Source organism: Stylophora pistillata, chromosome 1 (assembly GCF_964205215.1).
Source record: "Stylophora pistillata chromosome 1, jaStyPist1.2, whole genome shotgun sequence".
Classification (NCBI taxonomy): domain Eukaryota; kingdom Metazoa; phylum Cnidaria; class Anthozoa; order Scleractinia; family Pocilloporidae; genus Stylophora; species Stylophora pistillata.
The window spans coordinates 55,602,871-55,616,612 of record NC_142519.1 but is presented as its reverse complement, the minus strand read 5'-3'; the positions used below and the strand labels follow the sequence as shown (position 1 = coordinate 55,616,612).

Genomic DNA, 13,742 nt, shown 5'->3' with positions numbered 1-13,742 from the left:
TATGCAAAGTTAGAGCACTTTTCCAGATGTGTTCACAGATAAGCTGCATCCCTGATTTGATATGAAAATTTTGGGAAGAAAAGTGTGGTTCATATGCAGGTGTTTATGATAGTTCTTATTAATGGAACCATAACTGACTGGCTCACCTAACAGGTGAATAAATATGGTAGATGTGCAATTTAATTTAATTTAATTTAATCTATTAGCTCTGCTGACAGGCAGGGACTCCACAACAGCTTGTGCCAATTACTGTGGGCCCATTAAACCGGCCAGACCACATCACAGTAATCTCGTGAGTGGGTTCTTTAACATCCCCTGCCTAACCAAATTAACTAATTAGTAGATGCAGGAGAACCAATTAATTGTTACTCCACTCATTATAATGCATGATACAAATCAATGCCATCTTTTGTTTTGCATAAATCTTGGTGAATTTTTGGAGACAATTTTATCTGGTGTAAATTTCATTGCTATCTTAATTAAAAATTTTATTACTGGATATAATAGACTACATGTGAAACTGTATGCTTTTAGTTAAAAGTTTTTCTCAACTCATTAATCATCCAAGACAATTAATGAGTTGTAACAAATTAGTTTTTGAAATTGTGTTGTTGTTTCAGAATGAAGGCCTAGGCATTATTAGTATTGAATTTATAATTATCTATTTCAGGTAAAATCATCACCAAGAAGCAGAGACGTGGACCTCCCAAAAAGACAACCAATAACGAGAAGAAAAGTAAAGGTGACAATTATTATAGATTTATCACTTTCTTGCCAATCATTCCAGGGGTTCCGCTTTTACAGCATCTGTGGAAACAATTTTCAGTTTCCACTTGTGAGAGATGAAGTCCACTGACTGTCAAGTGATCACCTAGCTAAGGCAGGTTAAAAACAGTTATAAATTGCAAACGAGCATCTCTCTGTGAGGTGGTTGCTTATGACAGGTGGTTAAATGTAAAGTAATTTGACTTGCAAACTTTGGGTATTTTAAAGAAGTGGTCTGTCATAAGAGGTGCATGCATGGTCACAATGGCAGGTCCCACACCAGTATAAATCTTCAGTCAATTATGGTATATTGAGTGAGACATTTTTCTTCACTTATGGCATGTGTGCATGTTCATGAAAAAGCAATATTTGCAATTCTAAGACAGAATATCAACTGACTTAATTCAATCAGTAATAGCACATGGAATTTATAGCATCATTGATAATTATTACATGCATGGGTAGTCAAGTTTAAAAAATTTAAACGGTATTTTTGTTATAAAGGTGATCAATAGAAGAGGTTCTATGTATGGAATATTGTACTGAAACTTTTGTTTTTTTTTCAAGCTTCTTCCCAGAAAGCTCCCACTGAAAAACCAGCAACAAATAAAAGGAAGAATGGTAAAGAGGAAATAGTGGAAGATGACTTACCACATCTAATAATTCCCTGGCTATTTTAAAAATGCTTAAAATTGTATTACTTAATTTTATACAGCCACAAGTCGGAGTAAAGTTTCCTATTGGATTTTTTTTTTAACCATTAATTTGAAATACTTGCCCGCAAGTTCTCTATAAATCAGATCATAGATATTAGAAAAGAGCTTTAAAGCCAGGATTTGACCCAGAAAAAGTACATAGGTAGCATTTGCCCAGTAGGTTTTACAATTATTGTAAACTTTTTAGCTTCAGATCAATGCCAGAAAATCCCCCTTAAAAAGCCAAAAATGGATAAAGCTGGTAATAGTGTTGGGAAAGAGAATGGAATTAGTGGTGAGTATTTATAATTGACAATTTTCTTGCTTTTTCGTGATGGTTAATATGCACCTAGAAGAGTTAGAATCCTTGTCTATGAATTTTTTTTGTATATTCATTGTCACCAGTTTGTTCAGAAAGCAATTAAATGACAGCATATAGTCAGTTCATCGAAGCACCATTAGGGACTGGGGAAATTGGTTCGTATATTGAGGGTTCATTATATCAAGGTTCTGTGACATAAATTTTACTGTAACTTTAGCTGGGCTGAAACTGAAGCATAGTTTGTCGTACTGAGGACTTGGTTATGTAGAGGTTCATTAAATCAAGGTTCTACTGTATAAGTAATATGTTCTCTTTTAATGACACTCTGTTAAAGGTCTATAAGGCTTCAAAGGGGTCATTTTTTGGAAACTGTTACACTCACATTAGAGCTAGAGCCTCTTAATTTTCAAGTATTACCACAACTAATACTAACTATTCAATTTTAAACCTTTTCTATTGCAGTTACATGATGAAAAACATTCTCATAGTATAACTAAGGGGTTTTACATCTTATTATTAGAGAACTTAAGCCAAAAGGTTTTTGAAATGCAAATGGCAACCAGATGAAGAATAAAACTAATTCTTATGCACTTTAATGCTAATTTTTGACCGTAAGGTATTGAGCAACAGGAATTAAAGAACTGCCATCCATGTTTAAAAAACTTTGGTGCTGCAGTGTCCTATTGTGACTTGTTCCACCTACTCTGTTCTCACCCTTCTGAATTTAAATACAGGTGCATCCCTGCATTGATTTATATGCCAATTTGGGACACAATTTCCAGATGTTCTCACAAGCAAATCACACTCCTGTTTTGAATTAAACATTTTTTAATAAAAAGGTGCAGCCCGTACACTTGTGTGGACGGTTAAAAAAAAATTCTGTAGTTTAAGTTTGTCAGAAATTGTTAGTATTGAACTATTCTTAACCTTTTCTATTCAAGGTGTAAGTACAACCAATACAAACAAGCAAAAGCCTGGAGCTAGCAATAAAACAAAAAGAGAAGAAAGGCTTAGGTTACTCAAGTCTACCACACTGAAGTTATTATGATCATATGCATAAAAAGCCATTTTTCAGAAATTTGAAACTGTGATTTTTTTTTTCATAAAGGTGATAGAAGCCCTGGGTGCAGTGTTTGGAATGTTGTACTGAAGCTAATTTAATTCTTTTCTGTTTTTTTTTTTTTTTCCTTTAAGCTTCATCCAAGGAAGTTCCCACTGGAAAAGTGGGTACAAATAAAAGAAAGAATGGTAAAGAAGATAAAGTGGAAGATGACTCATTACATTAACTGATGACACCCTATTTTAAAAATTATTCTTAAACTTGTATCAATGTTATACAGCCACAATAGTAAAGCCATGCATGTAAAGGAATTTTTCTGTATATTTATTCATTTAAAATATACTTATCTGCAAGTTCTCTATAAATTGAATCCTAGTCATAAAACAAGATGCTACAGTAAGCTTTAAAGCCAGGTTTAGACACAGAAAAAATACTTGCCAACTGCGATAATTCACTATTAAGGTAACAACTGTTCACTGTTCAAAATGGAGGTGGCCAGTGGTGGATATATTCAGCCAGCCACAAAGCAGCAATGTAAACAAGAGAGGATCTTTTTTGTGTGTATATATTATGAAGATATTAACATGAGGCTCTTAGAATTTTACCATCAGAAGTGGGGTAGTTGATGGCATTTCATTGTCCAAGAGGTTTTGAATCATTGTAAAATTTCCATATATTCAGATCAATGCCAGAAAATGCCCCCAAAACAGCCAAGAGTTGATGAAGTCAGCACAAGTATTGGGAAAGAGGATGAATTGAGTGGTGAGTGATTACTGATTATTTTGTTACCTTTTTTGTGTCGGTTGATATGCACCTAGAAGAGTAAATCCGTGTATTTGAATTTGTTCTGCATATACATTTCCCCCATTTTTTTTAGAAAGCAAATGACAGCATATAGTAAGTTGAAATATCTATAGCTAACATGTTACTTCTTAAATAACATTCATTATTATATGGCTGTGTCTCTCAAGGACTGGTAACTACCGAATTCACAAATTTGATTGACTGAAATCAATATTGAAAGCGGTCTAGATTTTCCCATTTAGACCAGCATCTAGACCGGTCTAGAAAAAAAAAGTACAAAGAATATAAAACATTGGCATATAAGACACAGCCATTACAAGAAACATCTTATTAACTGAGCTAGGTCGGTCTGTATGGGAGAATCTTGACCTCCGTCGCTGATACAGACCGAACTGTGTTCGGTCTGTACTGGCGACCTCGGTCAAGATTCTCCCATACAGACCTCCCACTCGGTTAATAAGAACTATCAAGTTACAGCTCTAATTAAGGCTTCAAAAAGGGTCATGTTTTTGGAAACTATTACTCACATTGGAAAGCTTTTTAATTTATAAGTATTACCATAACCATCACTAACATTTTCATTTTACACCTTTTCTATTGCAGTTACATGTTGAGAAATATTCTTGTAGTATTACAGATTAGGGTTTCATGTCTCCTTATTAGAGAACTTAAGCAGAGAGGTTTTTGAGATGTAAAACCCAACAAAAGAAGAATAAAACTTTAATTGGTGTACGCTTTAATGCAAATGTTTCAAATGTAAGGTGTTTGTTTCCGCATTTTAAAGTGAACTGTAATGACCAAAAACAGCTGTATTGAGCAAGAGGAATAAAAGAACTGCCATCCATGTTTAAAAAACTTTGGTGCTTAAGTGTCCTGTTGTGACTTGTCCACTTACTTTGTTCTTACCCTTCTGAATTTAGATACAGGTGCATCCATACATTGATTTATAGTATGCCAACTTGGGGCACAATTTCAAGATGTTCCCACACATAAGTTACACCCCTATTTCGACTTAAACATTAATTTTTTGATGAATAGGTGCAGCTCATACACTAATGTGGATCCTTACAAAAAATGCAGTTGTTTAAGTTTGTCAGAGATTTTTGGTATTGAATTATTGTGAACCTGCTCTATTCAAGGTTCCAGTACAACCAACACAAACAAGCAAAAGCCTGGAGCTGCCAGTAAAACAAATAATAAAGGGAAGAAAGGTAAAAGTTACTGTTTTAAATGTATTATCCAAACTGTTTGACCGTCTAGGTTTTATGAAATTATGAAAGTTAGATAGTACATTAAACTTCAATTAATTATGGTAAAAATCCCTATCTATAAGATATTTTCTTTTATACCTGGCATGTGTGTTTATGAAGAAGCAACATTTGCACTTCACAGAGAGAACACCAACTGACTCAATTCAGTGATAGCACACTGATTTTATTATCACATGCATGGAAAGTCATTTCAATCTTTAAAAATTGAACATGAAATTTTTTTGTAAGTAAACATAACCAAAGTAAAGTGCACGCTCGGATTGGTTAATTCAGCGCCTACCATCTGCCCATGGGTGTATGCTGCTTATGTGAGCAAATGCAAAGACTAGTTCTCTGTGCGTGCTTGTTTTTTCTGGTCATGTAACATTTGTTAAATAAAAGAAAACTCTTTTTCCACAAATTGTATCAATGTTATGTTATAAAACAAATGGTAAATGCCACAGTGTACACTTCTGAGATATGGATGCACTTGGGAGGTTTGCTCAAGCACTCAAGAAGCTTATTGAGTCACCCTCGGCTATTGCCTTGTTTGACTCTTAGGCTTCTTTCATGCTTAGCAATCTCCCACGTGCATCCATAACTCAACAGTGTACACTGTGGTGTTTACCATTTGTTAACTAAAGGTGACAGAAGGGGTCCAATATATGGAATGTTGTACAGAAGCTTTTTGCTTTTTGGTTTTTTTCTTTTAAGCTTCATCCAAGAAATTTCCCATGGAAAAAGCAGGTACAAATAAAAGAAAGAATGGTAAAGAGGATAAAGTGAAAGATGATTCTCTTAACAAATGATAACAGTCTATATTTTAAAACTATAAAAAATTGGATTAATGTTATACAGCCACAAGTCAGAGTAAAGCTTTGTATAGGAATTTTTTGTATAATTATTCATTTGAAATACTTACCTGCAAGTTCACTATGAATCAAATCACAGTTGTAAGACAAGATGCTACAGCAATAAGCTTAAAAGCCAGGTTTTGATGTAGAAAAAGTACTTGCTAACTATATTCATTCATTATAAAGTTAACAGCTATTCACTGAAATGGAGGTGGCTATAGTGGTGGATATTTACCCAGCCACAATGTAATGTGGCTGGATAAATTTACCCAGCCGCAATGTAAACAAGAGAGGATCTTTGTGTGTGTGTGTGTGTGTGTGTGTGTGTATGTTATTAAGATATTAACATGAGGCCCTTAGAATTTTACCATCAGGAGTGGTGTAGTTGATGGCATTTCATTGTCCAATAGGTTTTGAATCATTGTAAAATTTCCATGTTCAGATCAATGCCAGAAAATGCCCCCAAAACAGCCAAGAGTTGATGAAGTCAGCACAAGTATTGGGAAAGAGGATGAACTGAGTGGTGAGTGATTACTGATAATTTTCATGCTTTCTTGTGGTGGTTGATATGTATCTAGCAGAGTAAATCCTTGTGTATGAATTTTTTTTGTATATACTCATTGCCACCTGTTTCTTTGGAATGCAAATGACAGCATACAGTAAATTGAAATATCTATAGCTAATATGTTACCTGTTAATAACATTCTGTTAAAGCTTTAAAGCTTCAAAAGTGGTCACATTTTTGGAAACTATTACTCACATTGGAGAGCTTATGCCAATTCAGGGCACAATTTCCAGTTTTTCTCACACATAAGTTGCACCCCTGTTTTGACTTTAACATTTTTAATAAAAAGGTGCAGCTCATATGCTAATGTGGATGGTTAAAAAAATACTGTAGTCATTTAGATTTGTCAGAAATTGTTAGTATTGAATTATTGTGAACCTTCTCTATTCAAGGTGTAAGTACAACCAACACAAACAAGCCAAAGCCTGGAGCTGCCAGAAAAACAAATAATAAAGAGGAGAAAGTTAAAGGTTACAGGTTTAAATGTATTATCTAGACTATTTGACTGTCTGTTTTAAAAGTTATGATAGAGCTGTTAGGAAGTATTACACTTCAATGGTAAAAATCCATATCTAAGATGTTTTTTTTTTATACATGGCATGTGTGTTTATGATGAGGTAATATTTGCAGCTCTAAGACAGAACACCAACTGACTCAGTTCAGTAATAGCACACTGAAGTTACCACCACATGCATGGAAAGTCATTTTTTAAAAAATTGAAACTGCAATTTTTATATAGAATAGGGTGATAGACGTGGTCCCATGTATGAAATGTTGTATCAAAGCTTTTTTGTTCTTTTTCCTTTTTTTTCTTTTAAGCTCCATCCAAGAAAGTTCCCATCGAAAAAGCAGGTACAAACAAAAGAAAGAATGGTTAGGAGAATAAAGTGAAAGATGACTCACTACAACTGATAACAGTCTATTTTAAAAACTATACTTAAACTTGTATCAATGTTATACAGCCACAAGTCAGAGTAAAGATTTTTATACAATTTTTTGTATGATTATTCGTTTGAAATAATTATCCACAAGTTCTCTATAAATCAAATCATATTTATTAAACAAGATGCCACAGTAAGCTTTAAAGCCAGGTTTTGACACAGAAAAAGTACTTGCCAACTGCATTCATTCATTATAAAGTTAACAGCTATTCACTGAAATGGAGGTGGCTGGTATATGGTGGATATTTTTCCAGCCACAATGCAGCAATGTAAACAAGAGAGGATCTTTTGTGTGTGTCTGTATTATGAAGATATTAAGATGAGGCTCTTAGAATTCTCCCATCAGAAGTGGAGTACTTTTGATACCATTTGTATGGAAGGTTTTGAATCATTGTAAAATTTCCATGTTCAGATCAATGCCAGAAAATGCCCCCAAAACAGCCAGGAGTTGATGAAGTCAGTGCAAGTATTGGAAAAGAGGATGAATCGAGTGGTAAGTGATAACTTTTTTCAGAAAGCAAATTACAGCATATAGCAAGTTGAAATATCTATAGCTAATATGTTACCTTTTGATAACATTCTGTTAAAGCTCTAATTAAGGCTTCAAAAGGGGTCGCGTTTTTATAAACTATTACCCACATTGGAAAGCTTTTCAATTTTTAAGCAGTACCATAACTTTTACAAACAATTTGATTTTAAACCTTTTCTATTGCAGTTACATGTTGAAAAACATTCTTGTAGTATGACAAAGGGGTTTCATGTCTCCTTATTAGAGAACCTTAAAGCAGAGGTTTTTGAGATGTAAAAACCAACCAAAAGAAGAATAAAACTAAAATTCTTGTGTGCTGTAATGCTAATGATTTGAATGTAAGGTGTTGGTTTCAGCATTTTAAAATGAACTGTCCTGACCAAAAACAGCTGTATTGAGCGAAAGGAATTAAAGAACTACCATCCATGTTTAAAAAACTGGTGCTTAAGCATCCCATTGTGACTTGCTCCATTTAATCTGTTCTCACCCTGCTGAATTTAAGTACAGGTGCATCCATACATTGATTTATATCCCAATTTGGGGCGCAATTTTCAGATGTTCTCACACATAAGTTGCACCCCTGTTTTGACTTAAATAGTTTTGATAAAAAGGTGCAGCTCATACGTTAATGTGAATGGTTAAAAAAATAGTAGTTTAAGTTTGTCAGACATTTTTAGTATTGTGAACCCTCTCTGGTTTCAAGGTTCCAGTACAACCAACACAAACAAGCAAAAGCTTGGAGCTGCAATAAAAAAAAATAATAAAGAGAAGAAAGATAAAAGTTACAGTTTTAAATGTACTATCCAGGCTGTTTGACTGTCAAGGTTTTGTAAAATTATGAAAGTTAGATGGTATTAAACTTCAATCAATTATGGTAAATATCCTTATCTATAAGATATTTTTTTTATACATAGCATGTGCGTTTATGAAGAAGCAATATTTGCAGCTCTAAGACAGAACACCAACTGACTCAATTCAGTAATACCACACTGAAGTTACTGTCACATGCATGGAGAGTAATTTTTCAAAAAACTGTAACTGCAATTTTGTTATAAACTAAGGTGATAGAAGGGGTCCAATGTATGGAATGTTGTACTAAAGCTTTTTCCTTTTTCTTTTTTTTTCTTTTAAGCTTCATCCAAGAAAATTCCCACCAAAAAAGCAGGTACAAAATAACAAAAGAAAGAATGGTTAAGAGGATAAAAGTGAGAGATGATTCTCTACAACTGATAACAGTCTGTTTTAGAAATACTAAAAATTGTATTAATTTTATATGGCCACAAGTCAGAGTAAAGCTTTGTGTAGGATTTTTTTCATTCGAAATACTTACCTGTAAGTTCTCTATGAATCAAATCATAGTTACAAGACAAGATGCTACAGTAAGCTTCAAAGCCAGGCTTAATTTAAACACAGGAAAAGCACTTGCCAACTGCATTCATTCATTATTAAGATAACAACTATATTCACTGAAATGGAGGTGGCTATATAGTGGTGGATATTTACCCAGCCACAAAGCAGCAATGTAAACAAGAGACGATTTTTTGTGTGTGTGTGTGTATATTATGAAGATGTTAAGATGAGGCTTTTAGAATTTTCCCATCAGAAGTGGGGTAGTAGATAGTATTTGTCGAGAAGGTTTTGAATCATTGTAAAATTTCCATGTTCAGATCAATGCCAAAAAATGCCCCCAAAACAGCCAAGAGTTGATGAAGTCAGCACAAGTATTGGGAAAGAGGATGAATTGAGTGGTGAGTGATTACTGATAATTTTCTTGCTTTTTTGTGGTGGTTAATATGTATCTAGCAGAGTAAATCCTTGTGTATGAATTTGTTTTGTATATATTAATTGCCACCCCTTTCTTTGGAATGCAAATGACAGCATACAGGAAATTGAAATATCTATAGCTAATGTGTTACCTTTTAATAACATTCTGTTAAAGCTCATAAGCTTCAAAAGTGGTCACTTTTTGGAAACTGTTACTTGCATTGGAGAGGTTTTTAATTTTTAAACATTACCAAAAATTCGATTTTAAACCTTCTCTATTGCAGTTACTATTGCAGTGTTGATAAACATTCTTGTAGCATATAACTGAGGTGTTTGATCATTATTAGAGAACTTGAGCTGAGAGGTTTTTGAGATGCAAAAGGCAACCAAAAGAAGAATAAAACTAATTCTTTTGTACGTCAACACTAATGTTTCAACTGTAAGGTCTTTTTTCCAGCATTCTAAGTGAAACTGTACTGACCAAAAATAGCTGTATTGAGCAACAGAATTAAAGAGCTGCCATTCTTGCCTAAAACATTTTGGTGCCTATAAGCATCCTTTTGTGACTCGTTGCACTTACTCTGTTCTCACCCTTCTGAATTTAAATACAGGTGCATCCGTTCATTGATTTACATGTCAATTTGGGACCCAATTTCCCGTGAGATGTTCTTACACATAAGTTGCACCACTGTTTTGAATTAAACATTAATTTTTTCCATAAAAGGTGCAGCTCATACAGTAATACAGACTGTCATACAGACAGTAATACAGACAGTAATACAGACTGACATCTTTCCCGATGAGTGGAAATCTACCAGAGTCACCCCATTGTACAAAAATTCCGGGAAACGCTCTGATCCAGTGAATTATCGACCAATATCAGTAATTCCAGTTGTGTTCAAAGTCTTTGAGCGGATAATCTACAATCAGCTTTATCATTATTTAACTAAAAACAACTTTCTCTGGTGCCATCAATCTGGTTTTCGGTCTTTGCATTGCACGCTCAAAGCACTTATCGAAACTACAGATAGCTGGGCAGTGGATATAGACCGTGGTCTTGTTAATACCGTAGTCTTTTTAGACCTCAAAAAGGCACTTGATACAGTAGATCACGATATTTTAATATGAAAACTGCAATACTATGGAATTTGTCGGACCAGCCATCAATGGTTTGCTTCTTATTTAGATAACCGAACACATTTGTCATTGAAACTCTTGTAAGTCAACTCCGAAATGTCTGAGATGTGGTGTTCCCCAGGAAACAATTTTGGGACCTCTTTTATTTTTGATATATATTAATGACTTACCACATTGTTTGACATATTCGCTGACCAAAATTTGTTAGGTGAACCCACAGTCTCCTCTAAGAGTTCACGGTGATACCTGCTTTTGCAATTTTTTACCATACCGTTAACTTTGTTTCGTTGGCGCTTCTACGAAGACCAGTCAATTTCACGATTTGTCTTTCTCGCTTTTCTCAAAAGCTGATCTTTGGTATTCATTTCTTGCTTTACCTTCTGTGTAAGCCATGGGCAGAGTTTCCCTTTGATCCTCCTCTTTATAGCTGGCGCATGCTTATCAATACATTTTTTCAGAATGGCTTTCAAAAAAGACCATGCTTCATTAACACAGGAGGAGTTAAAGACAGGTGTGAAACTATTGGACCGTAAATCATTGCAAAAGGATATAGGATCATAATTAGCAAAGTTTCGACAGGTGATGGTTCTTGGCTGGAATTTATGGTTATGCAGCTTCCGGACACAACCAATCATATCATGGTCACTTAAGCCGGCGGGAATGGTTTTAACACTATAAACATTCTGAGGGCGATTTGCGTAAATCACATCTAGCAGTGTTTTTGAATCTTGCGTTACCCTCGTGGGATCCTTGATTAGCTGTTTAAGGCCAAAAGACAATAGCATTGCCTTCAGTTCTTTGTTGTCTGAGCTTACCAAATAATTGCAGTTGATATCGCCTGTCAAAATGCATTCTTTGTTTTCAGATGATACAGCAGAAACCATCGACTCCAGTTTATTTTCAAAATCTGCACAAAGATGCTTTGAAGAACTCGGGGGGCGATAAATAAAACCAATAAGGATACCCTTAGATTTTGGAAATAGAATTTCTATCCAGATACATTCGATCCCATCGCGTTCCAGGTCTAGTCTTCTATGAAAGGGGACAGAAGAGGAGATATAAACTCCCACACCTCCACCTTTGCCTGTTTTCCTCGGTCTATTAATGAACGTATAGCCATCCAGTTGAACTTGAGCCTCTTCACTGTCCGATAGATGAGTCTCACTGAGGGATATGATGTCTATATGCTTGGAATCATCGATCATTTGGCATAGACTATCCTTATTCGCCACGAGGCCTCTGATATTTTGATGAATAATTTTAAGCCCATTTTTCGTTGACAAATCCCGAAGATCAGACAGGATGTCATGTGAACTAGAGGAGCCAACAGGACCAGGTTGAAGTTCAACATCATTTGCGAGACGAATAAGTAGTAAGGAAAGAGAGGAATTAATCGTAAAACGGCATCCAAGGAGTAGAAGTCTTGAATTCGGCAGCTGGAGATTCTTTGCATGTTGCGAGCTCGGTGACCGATGGTTAAAATGTTGAATTTTCACTGTCGTCAGACCGTGAGAAATGAAGAGAAGAGTATCACCAGATATATCGAGGTCAGGATTAGTCTTGGGAAGGAGTGCACCAGAGAAACAAACGTAGAAATAAAGCAGAATGATCCAGTATCTAAGAGCTCTAAAAACGTGACCGTCCGCCATATTGTCATGAATGTAATCGTCTCGGCTTGCAGTTCCCCTACCGAACTTATCTCCAGCTATCTAGACAAAATTATGGCTCCCATCGTCAAAACTTTACCATCATATATTAATGACAGCCAACACGCTCTTCAAATTTTTCGAGACTTTAATTTCCTTGGCCAAAACAAACTTCTTTTCACCATGGATATTACGTCTCTTTACACTGTCATTCCTAATGGCGAAGGCCTTCTGGCCCTTAAACATTTTTTTGATCAACGTACTGATAAGGAACCTAAATCTGAAACACTACTACGATCAGCCGAACTAGTGCTCACACTCAATTGTTTTTCATTCGGAAACAACTTCTTCAAACAAACCAATGGTGTAGCCATGGGCACCAAAATGGGACCTAGCTATGCCAATCTTTTCGTAGGTTTTGTCGAACATCAATTTTTCAGCCAATACAACGGGTCCAGGCCTGAACCCTACGGTCGCTACATCGACGACTGTATCGGCGCTACCTCTTCTACCAGAGAGGAGCTCACTTAATTCATAACCGCTGTCAATTCTTTTCACCCTGCTCTGAAATATACCTGGGAAATTTCTGACAATTCTTTATCCTTTTTAGACATCAAAGTTTCAATTGAAGGTAACGGTTTAAGCACAAGTGTGTATTACAAACCTACAGACTCGCATAATTACTTGTTATATTCGTCTTCGCATCCATCTCACGTTAAGAATTCCATTCCTTTTTCTCAGTTTCTAAGACCTCGTCGTTTATGTATTGATGACTCTGATTTCCACCACAAATCAGAGTCAGTGTGCCAGTTTTTCGAGAAACGTGGTTACCCTGTTTCTGTCGTCCAAGCGGGTTACCACCGCGCCCAACTTATTGATCGACATTCAGCACTACAAACGTCACATAAGGAAGATTCCGACCGCATTCCATTCACTCTCACGTTTTACCCTCACAACCACTCAGTTAAATCCATCATTCTTAAAAACTTTAAATTACTTCAAAACGATCCAGAGACAAGCACTATCTTTTCGCAGCCTCCGCTCATTTCATTCAAACGCGCCAAAAACATAGGCAATTTTTTGGTCAGAAGTTCTTTTCAGACTAATGATCAACCAGGCAATTTTAAATGCGCTCGTGCACGATGCAAAACGTGTCCTTTTATTCACAACACTGATAAAAAATATCGGGACCTAAACGATCCATTAAGATCACCGATCACTTCACGTGCACCTCCGCCAATCTAATCTATTGCATAACTTGCACTTATTGCAAAAAAATATACATCGGCGAAACAGGTTGAAGACTAGGTGACCGATTCCGAGAACACCTTCGAGACGTGGAAAGGAATGACAAGGACAGATCGAAACCAGTCGCTAGACATTTTAATTTACCTAATCATTCTAAGCAAC

At 35.5% G+C, this 13,742-nt stretch overlaps 1 protein-coding gene across 6 annotated transcripts in view; it reads left to right on the top strand.

Annotated features, from left to right (window-relative positions):
• LOC111345851 (uncharacterized) overlaps positions 1 to 13,742 on the top strand; it is a 36,716-nt gene that overhangs the window by 17,855 nt on the left and 5,119 nt on the right. For 4 of the 6 annotated variants that reach the window (XM_088733790.1, XM_088733786.1, XM_088733812.1 and 1 more), the window contains 13 exons: positions 671 to 742; positions 1,333 to 1,386; positions 1,669 to 1,755; positions 2,977 to 3,030; positions 3,524 to 3,604; positions 4,786 to 4,857; positions 5,611 to 5,643; positions 6,193 to 6,273; positions 6,708 to 6,785; positions 7,135 to 7,167; positions 7,669 to 7,749; positions 8,918 to 8,950; positions 9,453 to 9,533. In XM_088733790.1, coding sequence (XP_088589916.1) covers positions 671 to 742; positions 1,333 to 1,386; positions 1,669 to 1,755; positions 2,977 to 3,030; positions 3,524 to 3,604; positions 4,786 to 4,857; positions 5,611 to 5,643; positions 6,193 to 6,273; positions 6,708 to 6,785; positions 7,135 to 7,167; positions 7,669 to 7,749; positions 8,918 to 8,950; positions 9,453 to 9,533 — 840 coding nt within the window. The remainder of the gene's footprint in view (positions 1 to 670; positions 743 to 1,332; positions 1,387 to 1,668; positions 1,756 to 2,976; positions 3,031 to 3,523; positions 3,605 to 4,785; positions 4,858 to 5,610; positions 5,644 to 6,192; positions 6,274 to 6,707; positions 6,786 to 7,134; positions 7,168 to 7,668; positions 7,750 to 8,917; positions 8,951 to 9,452; positions 9,534 to 13,742) is intronic. The other 2 variants (XM_088733794.1, XM_088733802.1) reach the window with 2 other exon arrangements.